The 18,578-nt window shown below is 54.6% G+C and overlaps 1 protein-coding gene across 4 annotated transcripts in view; it reads right to left on the minus strand.

Moving 5' to 3' along the window:
• Positions 1–8,831: 8,831 nt before the first annotated feature.
• SAFB2 (scaffold attachment factor B2) overlaps positions 8,832–18,578 on the minus strand; it is a 36,780-nt gene continuing 27,033 nt past the window's right edge. For 2 of the 4 annotated variants that reach the window (XM_011967379.1, XM_011967378.1), the window contains exons 14-21: positions 17,343–17,479; positions 15,866–16,153; positions 14,728–14,868; positions 13,599–13,644; positions 12,145–12,275; positions 9,699–9,811; positions 9,532–9,598; positions 8,832–9,232 (exon numbers count right to left, since the gene is read on the minus strand). In XM_011967379.1, coding sequence (XP_011822769.1) covers positions 9,076–9,232; positions 9,532–9,598; positions 9,699–9,811; positions 12,145–12,275; positions 13,599–13,644; positions 14,728–14,868; positions 15,866–16,153; positions 17,343–17,479 — 1,080 coding nt within the window. In that variant the 3' untranslated portion in view covers positions 8,832–9,075. Of the gene's footprint in view, positions 9,233–9,531; positions 9,599–9,698; positions 9,812–12,144; positions 12,276–13,598; positions 13,645–14,727; positions 14,869–15,865; positions 16,172–17,342; positions 17,480–18,578 lie in introns of all 4 variants that reach the window. The other 2 variants (XM_011967380.1, XM_011967381.1) reach the window with 1 other exon arrangement.

An 18,578-nucleotide genomic window follows, 5' to 3' on the forward strand; every position in this document is an offset into this window, starting at 1 on the left:
GCCTCAGCCTCCCAAAGTGCTGGGATTAAAGGTGTGAGCCACTGCGCCCGGTCGAATATCAGGCCCATTTTACAGATGAGGAAACTGAACGCATAGCATGAAAACAGTACCCGATCCAAGGCCTGGTACATAGTAGATGCTTAGTTTGAGCAGGATCTAAATCTATGGTCAGACCCATAGACACACAGCCCCATGAACAGTCGCTCCTGTCTCTCCAGGGGGCCCCAGCAAGCACTTCATAAATGTTTCGGTTCTTGAATTCTTTGGTGAATTCAAGAACCAAAACAATACAGAGCCGCCAGGAAAGGTGAGCAGGGGTGGGAGAAGTAGCTTTCCAAGGGGCATGGAGATAACGAGGCACACAAGTCACTGGTCAGCCCAGATACACCAAAATGTACACAGCACGAGGAGAAGTCAGTCACACAGAGCCACAGACACACCCAAGGCAAATACAGCCGTGATATGTAGCAAGAGAAAAATGAGACACGCAGTCACACGCACAGAGACACATGCCCCCCAGAGCAAACACAGATACACACGGGGACACACGCCCCGTGACAAACGCAGATGCACACAGAGAGACACACAGCCCTAAGCCCCACACACGGAGATTCACCAGATCCACACCCCAAGACAGAAGCAGGCACGTCCACTCCTGAGGCCAATACAAACTCACTCTAAGCACAGACACACACACTAACAGGGCCTTCGCCTACCGGGGGCCGGGTTGGGAGGCTCTGGAGACCCTCGATCCTCGAGGAAGCCCTCATTCCAGCCTCCACCTGCGCCCCCAGGGCCGCCCACGAAGGTGGTGTTGGGCCCAGTGGGGGAAACACAAGGCGGGCAGAGAAATCGGGGCTCCCGCAGGAGGAGAGGCCCAGCGAGGTCGGCTGCGCTGCAGAGCGTGGCTCTTGGGCGCCACCTAGTGGACACATGGAGAGGCAGGCCCGGCTGCCCCAAGGGCAGATCCACAACTCCACAGGTCCTGGGTCCATCTGTTTCTCCTTTTGCGTCTAATGCGTCCCTGTGTGTGTGTGTGTTTCATTCTGTGTCTCAGCCTCTGTCTCTCTTCTCCCTGCATCTCTCTTTTTCTGTGTCCCGGTGTCTTTCTCCATCCTTTTTCCCCCTTCTCTCCCCGCCCACGGCTTCCCCCACCTCCAGAGCCTGAGGCTTCTTCAATAAGCAAGTCAGGCATCTCCAGTGACCCAGCACCCCCCACTTATAGCCGCATCTCTTGGGCCCCGTCCCTCGACGGCATCTTGGTCCCCATGAGTGTCCACCTGCTATGACTCGGCCAGGGGCTGAGTAGGTGGGGGTGTGAAACCCAACCGAGTCTCACTCGGTCGCCCAGGCTGGAGTGCAGTGGCGCAATCTCGGCTCACTGCAACCTCCCAGGTTCAAGAGATTCTCCTGCCCCGGCCTCCCGAGTAACTGGGATTACAGGCATGCGCCACCTCACCCCGCTAATTTTTTGTATTTTTAGTAGAGAAGGGGATTCGCCGTATTAGCCAGTATGATCTCGATCTCCTGACCTCATGATCCGCCCGCCTCGATCTCCCAAAGATATATTTATTTTTTATACAGAGTTTCGCTCTGTCACCCAGGCTGTAGTGCAGTGGGGCGATCTCAGCTCACTGCAACCTCCACCTCCCGGATTCAAGTGATTCTCCTGCCTCAACCTCCCAAGTAGCTGGGATTACAGGCATGCGCCACCACACCCGGCTAATTTTTGTATTTTTAGTAGAGACAGGGTTTCACCATGTTGACCAGGCTGGTCTCAAGTGATCCGCCCACCTCGGCCTCCCAAAGTGCTGGGATTACAGGCTTGAGGCACTGTGCCCAGCTGTGCCCACCAGTTCTGCCAGCCTGCTTGCTCCTATGTTCTGGTCTTTGGAGCAAGGATCCCCAAACTGGAGGTGGCTTCTGGCCGCCATACTGTGTCTTTGTCCTAACAGAGCCAGGGCCCTGAGTCCAGGGTGGCTCACCCCTGCTTCCCCAGGGCTGGCTGGTGCTAGCTTCCTGGAGGTGAAGGTGCTCATGGCATGGGGAGACTGGGGGCACGGGGACAGTGAGGATTTGGACCTCAAGCAAGGAAGGGCCTGAAGAGACACATTTGAGTGTTACCCTCGAACCCTTCCAGGAGGGCTGGTTCTCTTCTTCTCAAGGGCTGAAAACCCTACAGGCTGGTGGTCCCATCCCCGATCAGCCACTGCGGCCCCAGGTCCCCATGTTCCTGCCTGCTCCATTGCTCAAAGGTGCTAGGCCAGGTGCAGTGGCTCATGCCTGGAGTCCCAGCTACTCAGGAGGCTGGGGCATGAGGATTACTTCCAGTAGCTCAAGGTTGCAGTGAGCTATGATCGCGCCGTTGTACTCCAGCCTGGGCAACACAGCAAGACCCCATCGCTCCAAAAAAACAAAAAAAGGGTGGGAGGCATGCCTTTCCTTCCTGGGGGCTTCTGCAAATCCTGTTCCTTCTTCTGGAAAACACTTCCGGGGCTCCTTCACTCATGGCTTAGGCCTGCCCGGTCCCCTCCTCCAGGAAGCCAGTCTCATTCCACCCTGAGACAGGAACCTGCAGGCTTGTCTCAGTCATGGCTGCAATCCTGCCATGGAGCCCTGCTCGCAGTAAGTACCCAAGAAGTGTTTGCTAAGTTAAATGAGCAAGAAAACAAAGGACTCAGAGCCCAGCTCTTCAGCCTGGATTTCATCTTAACTTGCTTGGCAGGGGGCCTTGGCCAAGTGGGTTTCCTTCCCGCTCTGGGCACTGTTTCCCCAGCAATGGAGCGAGGGGACCTTTCCCGGACCACTTGTGAGATCTACCCTGCTGGGTTTCATTTCAGCTGAGTCTGTAAATATTTGGTCTGCTGTGGCCAGCAGCATCCACGCAGGGGAAGCTTCAGTGCCTTTTATGAGCTCCCTGCGAGGTCTGATGTGCGTTTTCTGTGGCTGGGTACACGGGGCACCCCAGCAGTTTCACAGCTGGTTGGCACGAGGCGGCTATGATTGCAAGACTGGAAGAAGCCAAGAGACACCATCAGTGGTTTCCAGCACTTAACTCCACAGCGTGCAGCATTTGAGAGGCCAAAGCGGGGCCTCTTGTTTTAAAAACTGTAATGCAACATTATAGATTACAGCTGTGACGGAAATTGAGCCCAAAAGATTCCCCTTCCCTAAGTCTGTGGGTCACACTTAACTTCTTAGAGGGCAGAGGGAAGGGATTTCTGTCAGGCAAGGAGTTGGGAAGCCCTGGTTTAGACCTGTCTATTGCTAAAAAAATTCAAAGAACTGCAACCACTTGCTAGGCACCTACTGTATGCCAGATATTGCATAAAGCACTTTTTTTTTTTTTTTTTTTTTTTTGAGATGGAGTCTCACTCTATCTCCCAGGCTGGAGTGTAGTGGTGCAACCAACTCGCTGCAACCTCCGTCTCCCAGGTTCAAGCCATTCTCCTGTCTCAGTCTCCTCAGTAACTGGGATTATGCCCGGCTAATTTTTGTATTTTTAGTACAGACGGGGTTTCACCATGTTGGCCAGACTGGTCTCAAACTCCTGACCTCAGGTGATCCACCAGCCTCCTCCCCCCAAAGTGCTGGGATTACAGGCGTGAGCCACCACGCCTGGCCAAAACCTCCGTTTTAAAAGGCTGTGCACTGGGGAGATGTAGATGCCTGCCCCAGTAATGCCTATGTGGTAGAGAGTGCAGACAATAAACAATGCTGTAGTGAGTGGTCAGAGCCACGAGCACAGGCAGGTGTGACAAGGACAAAGCAGAGGGTGATGGGCACTGCTGATCCAGTGGTCAGAGCAGACCTCTTGCAGGGGATGGAATGTGAAGGGGCTGGCCATGTGTGGCTGGTCTCTTCAGTCACAGCCAGTACCACAGTGTTCTTTCTTGAGACAGCCTGTCGCCCAGGCTGGAGTGCAGTGGTGTGATTACAGCTCACTACAGCCTCTACCTCCTGAGCCCAACTGATCCTCCCACCTCAGCCTCGTGGGTAGCTGGGACGACAGGCGTACACCAGCAGCCCAGCTAATTTTATTTTTTTGTACAGATGGGGTCTTGCTACGTTACCCACACTGCTTTCAAACTCCTGAGCTCCAGTGATCCTCCCGCCTCAGCCTCCCAAAGTGCTGTGGATTATAGGCGTGAGCCACCGGGCCCTGGCTCACAGACCGCCCAGGAAGCTCTCCCAGGAGGGCAGTGTCTCAGGTCCTCAGTGCCTTATGCGCCACTGAACCCGGCAGCTGCTGTGTCAATATTTGAAGATGGAGGCAAACACAGAGCGGCTGCATCTCATGAGGATTTGAGGAGTGCAGAGAAGTGGCTCTCGGCACTCCGGGGAGTAATTTGGGGTCAGTTTCTGGCCCAGTATTGTCTCTGGAAGCACTGCAGGACATGTAGAGTTATCCTTGGGGTCAACTCTAAAGGTCAAGTGCATGTGAAAATTATGGACAGTCACGTGTGCAGCTTGCTCACTTTTGCCCCAAGCACCTATCTCTTCACCACCGTGTGACCTCGGCATGGGGCGCCCGGCCATCCAGGGAGGCTGAGGAGCAGGGACCCTGGGCTGGAGCCTCAGATCCATGGCTCACTGCCTCTGGGCGGGTCTCAGCCTCCCTTGGACTCAGAACCTTCTTCCACGCTCGACTTTCCCAGGGATTGACTCCGGTTTCCCGAGAAGCTGCACCGGGGTATGTCTGGGTTGGTGATGTTGTGTGACGCCCGTGTGTGTCCTTTGTGTAAATCAGTGGCTGACCCTGGGGACTAGAGATGTCTAACCTGCTTGACTGGTAAGCACATCCGGTGCTTCCCAAAGTGGATTCTGTTGTACCCCAGGGTGACGGACAAGGATGCCCATGTCCTAACCCCTGGGACCTGTGAACGCACTGGTCTCCAAGACAAAGGGACATTTTCAGCCTCCATCTCAAAAAAAAAAAAAAGAGAGAGAGAGAAAAGCTCCCCTAGTCCACCCAGCTGGCCAAAGATGTGGCTGAAGGGCTGAGGTTGGAACCCACCCAGCAGTGACAGCAGAATGCGAACATCGATTTGTCACCATCGTATGACCAGGGAGGCACAGCCTCACCTCTCCCGTGGGTCACTGGGACTCAAGGAAGCCCCCGCCCCTCAACCGGCAAACCTGTTTTTTAAAAGGCATGGCATCCCCACTAAACGTCGACTTCATGGCTGCTGGTTTTTTATTTTTTTTTTTTCGGAATCAAAAGGCCCTGTTCTGACTTTGCCTTTGAAATTATGCGACTAGGAGTCATGCATGCAATTTGAGATTGGCAATCATCGTGGAGGCTTGGGAGTTCCTTGGGAATGAGAAAATCTAACCTAGGAGCTGTTTTGAAATGTAATGAAATCTTTATGAATACAAAATTTAGCAATTGGTGAAGTTGACACATTTTTGTAGCTGTGGAGACATTTCATAAGATCTTAATTCTATTTTTTTTCTTTTTTTTTTTTTTTTGAGATGGAGTTTCACTCTTTCACCCAGGCTAGAGTGAAGTGATGCGATCTCAGCTCACTGCAACCTCTGCCCGCCAGGGTTCAAGAAATTCTCCTGCCTCGGCCTCCCGAGTAGCTGGGATTACAGGCGCCTGCCACCACGTCTGGCTAATATTTGTATTTTTAGTAGAGACATGGGTTTCCCCATGTTGGCCGGGCTGGTCTCGACCTCCTGACTACAGGTGACCCACCTGTCTCAGCCTCCAAAAGTGCTGGGATTACAGGCGTGAGCCACCGCGCCAGGCCATAAGGTCTTCATTCTGATCCTGCCGTTTTCTTTCTGTATGGCTGGAGCTGGTCATTTCCTCACCGGGACCCCCTCCAGACCTCTGGCATTGCATTTTGCCAGGGCCCCTGTGAAACGTGAGTACCCGAGGCTTTATTCCTATAGGGCTCCCCAGGGCCTGCCAACATGTATTAAGCATTTACTGTATGCCAGGCTTTTTAGGTGGATTAACTAATCTTTGTAAATATCCCATATGGCAACTACAATGATTACTCCCTTCTTCCAGTTAAAGCAGCCAAAGCAGAGAGTAATTATGACCTGCCCGTGGGCAGGCAGGTAGTGAGAAGGCTGGGTGCCAGGCAGTTGGCTCCTAAACTCGCTCTCAAGAAGCTCCCTGTTTCTGCCCCAGTGGCTCTCATTCCTGTGATGCCCCACCGCTCCCCCTCCCCTTTAAAAATGTCTTTTAAATAATGGAAAATATAACAAAATTCACCACCAAATGGTATACAAGGCCAGGCACGGTGACTCATGCCTGTAGACCCGGCAACTTGGGAGGCCAAGGTGGGAGGATGGCTTGAGTTCCAGAGTTCAGGGCTGCAGTGAGCTATGATCGCACCACGGCCCTCCAGCCTGGGACACACAGTGAGGCCCTGTCTGGCAATAAAGGGAATTGGAATCTTTGTGCAGTGCTGGTAGGAATGTATAATGGTACTACCACCGTGGAGAAGCCTGGCTATACTTCCAGAAGTAAAACACAGGAGTTACATGTCACCACAGGACCCAGCAATCCCAGTCCTAGGTACATGCACAGGAGAATGGAAAACAGGTGTTCAAACACATACACATCCATAAATGCTCGCAGCAGCGCGATTCACACACAACTGCCCAAAGGGAGGATATGTCCATCAGAGCATCTCCTTTTCATAACACATATTTTGTTCCACCCACCTTTTCTCTCTTGAAATAAGAGTTAACGTACCTACACTCAATTATTAAAGAAACAGGCCAGGTGCGGTAGCTCGCACCTGTAATCCCAGCAGTTTGGGAGGCCGAGACGGGTGGATCACTAGAGGTCAGGAGTTTGAGACCAGCCTAGCCAACAGGGTGAAATCCCGTCTCTACTAAATATACAAAAATTAGCTGGCCGTGGTGGCGGGCACCTGTAATCTCAGCTACTCGGGAGGCTGAGGCACGAGAATCGTTTGAACCTGGGAAGCAGAGGTTGCAGTGAGCCCAGATCCTCGCCACTGCACTCCAGCCTGGGTGACAGAGTGAGACTGTGTCTCCAAAGAAAAAAAAGAAAGAAAGAAAGGGGAAACCAGAAGCCAGGACGCAAACACGCTCACAGGAAGGAGGCCCCATGAAGACGGAGGCCGAGACTGGGCAATGTGTTTACAAGCCAAGGAACGGCCGGAGGCACTCGGCAGCGGTCAGAAGCTGGGAGGCTCAGGAGGGATTCCGCCACAGAGCCTGGGAAGGACGCAGCCCTGCCCACACCCAGATCTCAGACTCCCGGCCTCAAGAACTGAGAGCCAATGAGCTTCCTCAGCCAGTTTATGGTGCTTTGTGACAGCAGTCCCGGTAACTCCAGTGTTTCGTTTCTGCGTGGAACAGAGCTGGTTCCAGGCCTGGCTCGCAGGAAAGGGCAGGGCTCCTCTGCTCCTGCAGGATGTCCAGTGGGATTGGCTCCCTTTCCAACTCCCATGGGGCGGCCTGGCAGTTGTTGAGCTGCTGCTTTGTAGTTCACGAGGCCACACCCATCTCCAGGAAGGTGCTCCGTGACGAGATCTCAAAACAGGGCCTGCTCCCAATCCCAGGCTGCCTCCTCAACGCAGGCTGAGCCTACCTTTTATTGCCCAACAGGGAAGCTCTCAACCCCGATTTCTAGACTCTGGCTTGTGGGGTAGACAGGCAAGCCACGAAGGCCCCCGTGTGCAACAAGGAGGTGGCGTTGCGCCCAGTCCACCTGTCACTGGAAAACGACTCCAGAAGCCGCCGTTGGGGAGGCTCCCGAATGCGTTCACGGAGGCTCAGGCCTAGACAAGACGCCAAGAGCCAGGGCCAACCTGCCTTTCATGCTCCGGTGTCTGCAGCAAGGTGGGCTGGATTTTCAGATGGCTTTTTTAAAACTTAGCTTCCCAGTGGGGGAATGGGGAACTCCAGCAGAACCGGCAGTTGGAGGAGGGGCCTGTGGGTGGCTGTCCTAGATACAGAGGGGAGGGAAAGAGGTCCCCAGTAGGTGGCCCTCCCAGTTAACTCTCACCACACCACCACACCGGGCTGGGTTGCCCCTCCTGCCAAGAGGGCACCAGGCAGACCCCATGCACCATCCTCTGCCCCAAGACGCCTGCAGCCCCCGCCCTTGGTCAGCATCAGCTCCGCTCGTGTACCCATTCTGAAGAGGACAGCTGCGCTCACAGTGGTCGGCCCCTGCAGGGACCTGGCACGGAGGGCTGCGCGCATGGGCTGGCAGCCTGCGGGCTACCCTGGCGAGTGAGGTGCCTCGTCCGGCACAGTCTTTAAGGAAGCAAATACGCGTCACACTCAAATGCACTTTTGCAGACAAATAGACATTTCCAGAAGAACAGAGGGACCAGCTCTACCACCTGGGCCCATTGTCGAGTCAGCACCGTCCCACTCCTGTCCAGCTGCTGGCAGCAGGCACTGAGTGGACACACTCGGCAGCCAGCGGAGGGCGGGCCCACCACACACCAGCATGGGACACAGCCCCATACTGAGGTGGCAGGGGGAGGGCTCCCCAGGGCCTGGCACGCCTTCACCACTACCCACGCAGAGACAGGCTTGGTGTAAGGGGATTGGTCTGAGGGCCCCACGGTGCACAGCACCCCCTGAAGAATTCCTAGTTCCCACGGGCTGACTCCCCATCCTCAGTTTCATCATCCAATGATGGGGACCTGGACGCCCCACTTCCTGGGGCGGTTATGAGAATGCAGTAGGATGATGCAGGCAAAAGACTTTGGCAGCGCCTGGTAGAGCCAACAGTCAACATGCGGTCACACCACTGTGCCCAGGGTCGGTCCCATCCCGAGCTCTGTGGCCACGAGGACTCACGCACGTGCACACGCACGCAAGACTGCGAATGGTAAACTTTATTAATGGAAAATGGAATGCCTCGTTAACAGAAACCTTGATTTAAAAACGGCAGAACAAGAACACATTTATTAAAAAAAAAAAAAAAAGTGAGTTCACATTGTATTGAGCTACAACACGGTGGCAGGATTTGCTTTGCTTTTAAAAAGATCCCCCAAGTTCAAGGGAACCCTGGCTACCAGATTCAACAGTGCATCTGCCCACCTGAAAACTCGCAGTGAGTGGGACTTAGTAGCGGCGGGTGAAGTGGGGATATGGGGGGGGATGGGGGTGTGGGTGCGGGACTCTGCTGCCCCGGTCCTGGCTGGCCACTCCGCCACCTTCCAGTCCGCCACCTGGCACCACGTGGCCCTGGGAATGTCCACCTTGTGCAAAGCCGCCTCGCCTAGGAACAAAGTCAGACATTTTTTCCCCTTGAAGTGCTCAGCGTTTTCATCGTAACATGGGTTCAGTAACGGTCCCGCAGCCTTTAGAGCGCTTGGGTTTTTTTTCCACGTGAGAAAAATCATCATCACACATTGTATTCCAGGTAACTGAAGAGCGTTATTTGAATAAATTGCAAAGAGCTGCTTTTTGCTTTGTTTTCAAAACATCCAACCCAGCCAGCTGATCAAACATGCAAAAACGGGAGAGGAAGTGAGGAGCAGGAGCAAACCACTGTCCTCCTCGGACAACACGCCTTACCCCGCCACTCCACCGCGGCTTGCCATGTGCCCCGGCCCCGAGGGCCCAGACAGGCCCCTCTCGCCACCTAGAAGAGAAGAAGGGTCTGCAAACACTCCATCCCTGGGGAAGCCCCTGGACACGTGTGGGGGCCACAGCCACCCTCGTCCCCGGAGCCAGCCCCATACCTTGCCACCTGGCGTGCTCCCGGCTAGCCGCGCCTGCGTCCATGGTACCCTGCCAGGCACGCGCCTGGTGCTCCTCCAGCCGCTGGTTGTGCTCTCCCCAGTCACGGCCACCCCTTTGCCAAAAAAAAAAAGCAGACATGCAGCCGTCTGATGAGCCTCCAGGATCGCGCTGGGAGCAGGCGCATCAACCCTGACCTCAGCCGCGTGGCGGATCATGCCATACAGCAAGGGCTGCAGCCGAGTGGGCAAATCATGGGAAGTGACATTTCCCCAAAAACTGACGTGCCAGTAAGCACGTGAGAAGGGGCTCAACGCCACCTGGAAATGCCAATCCAAGGCACAGCGAGACACTACCTCCCCCGGGCTGGGATGCTAGAATCACACAGTAACACGCACCATGGAGGGTGCGAGGAAAGGGAAGAACCCTCGTCCACTGCTGGTGGAAATGTAAAATGGTGTGGCCACTGTGGAAAACAGTTTGGTGGTTCTTCAAAAAGTTAAGGGCAGAATTACCACGACCCAGCAAACCCAGTCCCACCTGACAGAAATGAAAACGTGACCAAAGACATCTGTGCGTGAATGTTCCTGGCAGCAGGATTCCTAACAGCCAAAGGGAGATGGGCCCCAACGCCCATGAACCGATTAGCAGATAACGCCATGTGGTGTGTCTGGACCATGAACTGATTAGCAGATAACGCCATGTGGTGTGTCCGGACAATGGAGTGTTCAGCCTTAACCAGGACGGAAGCGCTGGCCCAGGCAGCATGTGGAGATGAGCCCTCAATGCATGAGACTTAGGGAGAAGCCAGGCCCAGCAGGCACACCGCGCAGGCCAAGAAATGACTCAAGACAGCAAATCCAGAGCCAGAAAGGAACCCGTGGCTATCGAGGGCAGGGGAGAAGGGGGTGCGGCTGCTAAGAGGAGCAGGGTTTCTTCTGACATGATGAAAATGCTTCGGAATCGGCCTTGGGGATGGCTGCACAGATCCACCCACATGCAAACCTCCAATGACTGCACACGTCAAACGGGAAGTACGTGTCCTGTGAATTATACTTCAAGAAAGCTATTTTTTTTAAAGTTTCAGACAGAAACTCTGGGAGATGAAAATCTGAGTCCCGTGTCCTGAGTCCTAAGTGGCCGTGCAGGAAAGCAGCCAGACCCAATCTGCATGAGTGTCTGCCTGCTGTGGGTTGCCGGCTGCAGTGACAGTCAGGCCAAGTGAGCCCACAGGCCCGAGAGGGGTCATCGGAGCCCCCAACACACACCTGCCAGGCAAGCACAATACCACCCTGGATTGAGTGGAAAGCACGCGTGTGGCACCTGCCCTTGGTGACCCGAGCGTGCCCAGCCACTGCTCACTATGTCTTTGGTTCTGAGTTTCCCATTTACATTCCCAAGTTATTTACCACAAAACCCACTAAGTGACAGGACAGGAATGCTAATGAGGTCACCCAGAACACTTTACACCAACTGATCAGAGCACTGCCACCGTCTGTGCTGCCCAGAGATGCAGGAGAAGCTTCAGGTGGGACACTTGGCACGGCTCCGAGTCAAAGTCCCTGGCAGAGGTGGAAGAGCCTCTCAGCGTAGAGGGAGGGATGGACAGGGGAGCACAGGGGACCAAAACCCACACTGCGGCAGTGGGCAGGGGCCAAGGCAGCCCTGGGCCGGGGCTGGAGACAGACAGGACACTCATCTCACAGAGGAAAGCAGGGCGGCAACTGCAAAGTGGTCCTGCCACCAGCCTCCTCACGGCCAGTCCAGGCAGCAACAGGGCAAACAGGCAGGGGTGACCGCAGCTGGCCAAAGAAACCAGAGAGGCACCCAGAGTCCTCCCAGACAAGCCCTGTACCCCAGTAATGCTGACGAGACTCAGGACAGCCCCCACAGCTGCAGTGCTGGTGAAGGTGGCTTTGAACACCTATGGAGGACCTGGCCTAGTGTGTCCTCAGCCCTGAGTCCTGGGGGGAAGGTCCCCATAAGCGATTCTAATAGGCAGGGCAGGGTTGAGTAGCCCCACCCCAGACCAACTAGGGGTCAGAGAGAAAACCCGAGGAAGACACACGTAAAGAGGCAACATGGCGGCAAGGGCAAGGCCGCTCTACCACGGACGGGGCAGGACTGACAGCTTCTGCGCTGTCTCTCCCAGTGGAAACGCAGCCCCTGTGATTGAGACATTTACAACTGCAGGCGCTCCCCAGCTCGGGAATGGGGATGGGCCATTTTGGGCGATCTGGACAGTTCCATCCCTGAGAGCCTGTTCTGCGCTTTCTTCTTGAGAACCTGGACTTTCTGAGTCAGGAGTTTCAAATGGCAGGACCCGTGGTAGTCCATCCTAAAGCTGCCCTAGCTGAAACCAAACCTTGGGCACATGCCCAGCCAGGCACCAACCTCTTCCCAGGCTAGGACAGATGCTCCCCACCCGACTGGGGCTCACTCACTAACCTGGGGGGAGGGGGCAGACCCCGGCCTTCACTCAGCCTCTTGTCGGAGCCGTAGCCCCCCCAGCCATCACGGGAGTCCCGGCCGTGGCGCTCTGGGGGTCCTCCGTGGCCATGGCGGTCATCTCCATAGTGCTGGAAGGCAGGAGAGGGACAAGGTGACACTGACCACGTCACCCACATAGGCCCACCTTCCAGGAGGACTGTCTACCGAAGGCCCCAGGGCAGCAGGTGGGCCAGAGCCAAGAGAAGACGGCAGGGCGAGGCCTCAGCCCTGGTGGGCCCTGCTTCGCTGACCCTCTGCATCCTGGCTCCCCTCCTCGCACCCCTACAGCTGCATCACTGCCGTGAACTGCCCCAGGAGCGTGGGGAGCCCTGGTGTTACTGCCCGCAACAGCTCTGCTCAAGGTCCACTAAGATGTCACCGAGCCCTGTCTTCCCTGAGGAGCTGGGCACTGCCTCCTTTCTGATCACAGGAGTGCCCTCGGGCGGGTCAGCACCCCTGTGCTCTGGCGGGGCCACACTTCCAGCCTCCCTGGCCAACCAACTCTGCACAGAGGAGCCAGCAGTCACGAAGCAGGCAGGTGCTGCCTGTCGCCATAGGCCATTACTCTGCAACCCAACTCCCACCTCTCCACCAGGCTGCTGCCTTCTCAGAACTCATACCCTGCCACCACGCACGGGGCACCCGCATGGCACCACAGAGATTTAGGGGCCACTCTTGTGGTCTTCAGCCCCCAGTGCCCACCCAGCATGGACTTGAAACATGGAGAACCCCAGGCTCCCCATGCCCCCGACCCTGGCACATGTGGGCTAAATGACAATCACCATTTGGGTTCTTAGGGGCACGCTACAGGCACCAAGACCCAAAGGCTCCCTGAGCAAGTGGACAATGAAGAGACACTTGAGGTTTCTACTGGATAAAATGAAGAACAAGCCCGACATATTTGAAAATGACAGAAACTTGCACATTAAAAAACAATCAAATATTTGCACAATTTTTTTTTTTTAGACAGTCTTGCTCTTGTTGCCCAGGCTGGAGTGCAATGGTGTGATCTCAGCTCACTGCAAGCTCCGCCTCCTGGGTTCAAGCAATTCTCCAGCCTCAGGCTCCTGAGCAGCAGGGATTACAGACACTTGCCACCATGCCTGGCTAATTTTTTTTATTTTTAGTAGACACAGGGGTTTCACCATGTTGGCCAGGCTGGTCTCGAACTCCTGATCTCAGGTGATCCACCCACCTCAGCCTCCCACAGTGCTGGGATTACAGGCACGAGCCACCACGTCCCGTTAAATATTTGCGCATCTAGTCGCTGGCCAGAACCCGCACATCCATACCCGCCACACATGCTGAACTGCCACCTCTCCGGGATAAAGCGGCCGCCTGATGAGAAATGGTGAGTCATGCCCGCACAGCAGCACAGGGGCCCTAGGGCTTGGCATCGCGGCTCTACTCACCTGCCCATCCCGGTGGTCTCCCATCATTGGCCTCGAACCCTCCCTCCTGCAAAAGGAAAAGATCCTGTTCAAACAGCGCCAGGCACTACTACACATTTCTGTAGCTCAGGTAAGTTTCACGACTGGGATACTTATTCCATCCCATCACATAAAAAGTGTAACTGGCCTGGAAAAAAGCAAAAAGCTAGCTCAAATCGAAAGGCTTTTCTCTGGGGGCAGGAACAAAGTCGGATCCTAAAGAGAAGGGAATACAGATCTCACTGAACTCAGATTCCTCAGAGAGCTCTCAGTCAGGGGAACAGGGACAGAGGCCTCCAATGATCCCTAATCTTTGGTCTGACCCAACGCGTGGGACTTGCCAAAATTCACACCAACTCCACCCCAAAATCCAGCAGAATGAAGAGTGTGGCCTCTCAGCCTCCCTTTCCCATTCTGCCCACTCTGACAGTCCTTCTAAAGGAGCCAATGAACGGGGAAATGGGTCAGAGATGTGCAGCTGAGGGGAGCCCAAAGACAGGACTTTTAAACTGGAAAACCAAGTGCTGTCTTCTTAATAAACTAGATGTACTCCTCATTTCAAAAGGCTAAAAAGCCCACCCAGACCCTCGAAATGCAAAACAGGCCTCATGAGAAATTTTGCATGTCCTCCATCAATTCTCTGGTAGCTCTCGGGCACAGGAAGCTCTGCTGGTTGTCCAGGCACGAAAGCCCCAAAGCCCCAGCATGCCTCAGGTCACGCCTCTCCTTAGCGGCGCCAACGGAGAGGGGGAGCAGCTATGGAGAGACCTCCCAGGAAGCTATGAAACCCAGAACAAGGTTGTGCTGACAAACATCGCTGCCTCACAAGAGAGCTCGGTGTCGGGGGGCCTCCACCCAGGTCCCTCCTGGCCACGCGGGAACAAGCTCTGAGATGCCTTCCCATGAGGCAAGCTGGGGATTCTGTAAACGGCCGCCAATTCCAGCAACTCGCTCAAGTTCTGGGCAAGGTCAGAGTCACCCACTGTGCATCTAAGAAGTAAACGAGGCTTCAGAGCACACAGGAACCCCTGCACTGGGCTGAGAATGAGGTCAGCTGGATGCGCCAGTGCCCACAATGACTGTGGCTAAAGGAGGGGACAGGACCACTGACCTGTCGATGGCGTGGTCCTGGTATTGGCCCCGGTCTCGATGATCGAAATCGTGGAAGCGGTGGTCCGGCCGGGGAAAGTCCGCGCGGTATCTGTCCTCCATCGCCACACGCTTTCCTTCTGGCCAATAGGCATCATCTCGTCTGGTTTTTATTTTAAAAGAATGCAAATTCCATTTATGAAAGGAGGAGAAAAAGGGAGGAGGTGGAGGTGGGGAGGGGAGCTCTCTCCCCAGACCCAGTATCGTTTAAAATGCCCTGCAGGGCTAATCTCTAAACACTCGATCATCATTGCTTTGATTTGATAAATTAAAACCCCCATTAACAGCCGAGAGGTACACTTGTATTCTCATCCAACAGTCCCGAAAGGAGCACTGCTGTGAACTCATTGTCTCATGAGACTGTTAATACCCTGATCCCCACTCATGAGCACAAATGCAAGTGAAATGAAATATTTGATTCTTCTGGAATAGCATTCGAGTTGCCACACTTTTACTTTCCCTGCCTTCCACCGGAGCCTGAATCTCCCTCTGAGTTTCTTGCAAAAGCAAAGAGAATTAGATGAGGTGATGGTGAACTACACACAGCTCCGGATGGCATCCAATTATCTTCTTGATTTTTACCAGAAAACTAGGCTCATGGAGAGTGGGGTGACAGGTGACTGTCAATTAAGCTGTTCCAGGTAGCTAGAGACCAATAAACCTACTTTCTAAACCAAAGGCAATTTCCTTTTCCACAGCGCCTGCTCTGCCTCTCTGTCTACAAGGACACGAGATTGGCAGAGACAGCGGTGGCCAACTTGGGCCTAATGGGCATTTGGTTGTCTCACAAGACAGAGAACAGTTATGCTCCACGGGGAAGTGGAGAGGAAAAGCATCACAAACCCTTCAGCAAGTGGCAGCCATCAAGTTTCCCAGAATAACTCAAGTTGGGGGAGATGCTACACAGCCTCGAGTGGTGACAGTGAACTAATAAACCTGCAGCGGCCAGTGAGAGCTACAGGGAGTCCCCAGGGCGCATGCTCCATATCAAATTTCATTCTCCCCCTCCCGGGACGGAAGGGAAGCCGCTGTTCTGTTGGAAGGGTGAACACCGCTGCCACGCTGGCCTCCGTCCTGCCCGCGCTCTGGGCAGGACTCACCGATCCAGGTCGTAGGGCCTCCGCCCCGGCCGCCGCTCCTGCTCGTAGCGCAGCTGCTCCTGCTGGCGCCGCAGCTCCTCGCGCTCGCGGTGGATGCGCTCCTGCTCCTTCCTGCGCTCACGCTCCACGCGCATGCGTTCCCGCTCTAGCCGCTCCCGCTCCATGCGCTCCCGCTCCAGCCGCTGGCGCTGGCACTCGAGCTGCAGGCGTTCCCGCTGCAGCCGGGCCTTCTCCTTCCGCTCATGGAAGGCCTCGAGGCGCTGCTCCCGCTCCCGCTGCTCGCGCTCCCTGCGGGGACAGGCGAGGCTGCCCTGAACCCCCTGTGTGAGCCTCCACGGAGAAAAAGCCCGGTGCCCAAAACTGGGTGTGAATTGGAAGCAGAAAAAAATACTGGATCCAAAAGCTCACCGGGCTTCCCTAAAGCTGCGCGTGCAGGGGGTTACCTTACCTAAGAAAGTCACCTCAAGAAAAGCAAAGGCAGCACAGCTGGCAACATTTCTAGGTTCGCTCAAGAACATTTTCCAAATGCTATGAGCACAGCTTTTGCTTTACTGAGCAATATTTGAGGAAAAGTGACAAGAGAACGCCGAGTATCCCAACATGAAAACGCCGAATGTCAAGGCAGAGAGGGACAAACCTTCAAGACCACAGCCAAGAATGGAGCCGTGGCAAAATGACAACTGGACTCGGCTTGCAGTTTCTGACCTTGTGTGAGAGGTTTCAATAGGGAAGACCGAGACTTCAGCACCCAGGGACCATCCCATCCCATCAAAGTCACACACGGCTGGGTTTTGCGCACCGGCCAAGGTCCAACACCAGAGGAGGGGCAAAAATAGACTTTGAGCCAGCAGAAGGCTCAGCCTGTAATCCAGCACTTAGGGAGGTTGACGCAGGAGGAATGCTTGAGCCCAGGAGTTCAAGATCAGCCTGGCAACATAGCCAAACCCCATATACTGTAAAGGGCTTCCCTGACTTTATTTCAAGACAGGGTCTCACTCTGTCACCCAGTCTGGAGTGCAGTGTTGTGATCACAGCTCACTGCAGCTTTGAGCTTCTGGGCTCAGGCGATCCCCCCACCTCAACCTCCTGAGTAGCTGGGACTACAAGTGCACGCTACCATGCCCAGCTAATTTTTAAATATTTTGTAGAGGTGGGGGTCTCGCTACATTGCCTAGGATGGTCTCGAACTCCTGGCTTCAAGTGATCCTCTGGCCCTGGCATCCCAAAGTGCTCGGATACAGGTGTGAGCCACTGCACCTGGCCCTTTGATGACTTTCATGCCACCTGGCATGTCTGGCGGCTCATGTGTGAACAGGTGCTGGCCCCTGCGCCTCAGGGACCCAGGCGAAGCACAACACCCGCCGGCCCAGGCACTGGCTCTCGGGCACACAGACTCCTCACTCCAAGTACAGCTGGGAGAAGGACAGCCACCCCCAGAGGAAACCACCAGCCCACCACCCCGCCCAGCTCCACTCACCGCCGCCTCTCCGTTTCTCGGATCTCCCGTTCCCGCTGCCTCTGGCGCTCTCTCTCCCTTTGTTCTTTGATTTTATCAAACGACAAGATGTCTCTCTTTTCTTTGCTTTCTGACTTGCGATCCTGACTCTTGGAGCTCTGTTTACCAAAACTGGTTTATTAATGTCAGGAAAATGATTGCAACACACACACAATGGAGATTATGCACGTGTGGATGAGACTAAAATTCTTTGGCCCCACATGGTGTAGATGGAAGGCTGTGGTCTCCAGACCAGAGGCCCAGGCATAGGCTGCTTCCCTCCAAGTTTGCGTTTTACTGCCTAATCCAGAATCCTGCTTTCAAATGTCAAGGGGCATTCATGGAAGAGAAGAGGTTGGCCCATGCCTCAAAAAACCTACAGGCACAGTTTTTCTAGCATAGCACAGCCAAGGACTGACATAATCCAAAGCAAACCTAGGCCTCTGAGAGCCATGGGGCACATCCGCACAGGGCCACTGTGGCCATTAGTTCAGAGGGGGACAGCAGTCAGGCCAGCTGTTTGGACAGCTGAAGGGCAGACTGCATGTTTCACATCTCAACTGCTGGCTCAGGACTCAGGCAGACAGCTCTAAATAGAATATGCCAGGCCAGGCGCAGTGGCTCACGCCTGTAATCCCAGCACTTCAGGAGGCCGAGGTGGGCAGATCACGACATCAGGAGTTCAAGACCAGCCTGACCAACATGGTGAAACCCCATCTCAAGTAAAAAAACAAAAGTCAGCCAGGCGTGGTGGCGCATGCCTGTAATCCCAGCTACTCAGGAGGCCGAGGCAAAAGAATCACTTGAACCTGGGAGGCGGAGGTGGCAGTGAGCTGAGATCACACCACTGTACTCCAGACTGGGAAACAGAGCAGGACTCCGTCTCAAATGAATAAATAAATAAATAAATAAATAGAATATGCCAAAATGCTTTAATGCAAAACGGTGCTCCTAATAAGGTACAGAACACTAATAGCCAATGTCTGTAATTTATTTTGTGTAGGTTTTTGGTTTTTTTGAGACCCAGTCTGGTTCTGTTGCCCAGGCTGGAGTGCAACGGCTCACTGCAGGCTCAAGTGATCCTCCCACCTCAGTCTCCTGAGTAGCTGAGACCACAGGTGCACACCACCATGCCTAATTTTTCTATTTTTGTAGAGACGGGGTTTCGTCCTGTTGTCCAGGCTGGTCTCAAACTCCTGAGTTCAAGTGATCCGCCTG

Source organism: Mandrillus leucophaeus, unplaced genomic scaffold (assembly GCF_000951045.1).
Source record: "Mandrillus leucophaeus isolate KB7577 unplaced genomic scaffold, Mleu.le_1.0 Scaffold8, whole genome shotgun sequence".
Classification (NCBI taxonomy): Eukaryota; Metazoa; Chordata; class Mammalia; order Primates; family Cercopithecidae; genus Mandrillus; species Mandrillus leucophaeus.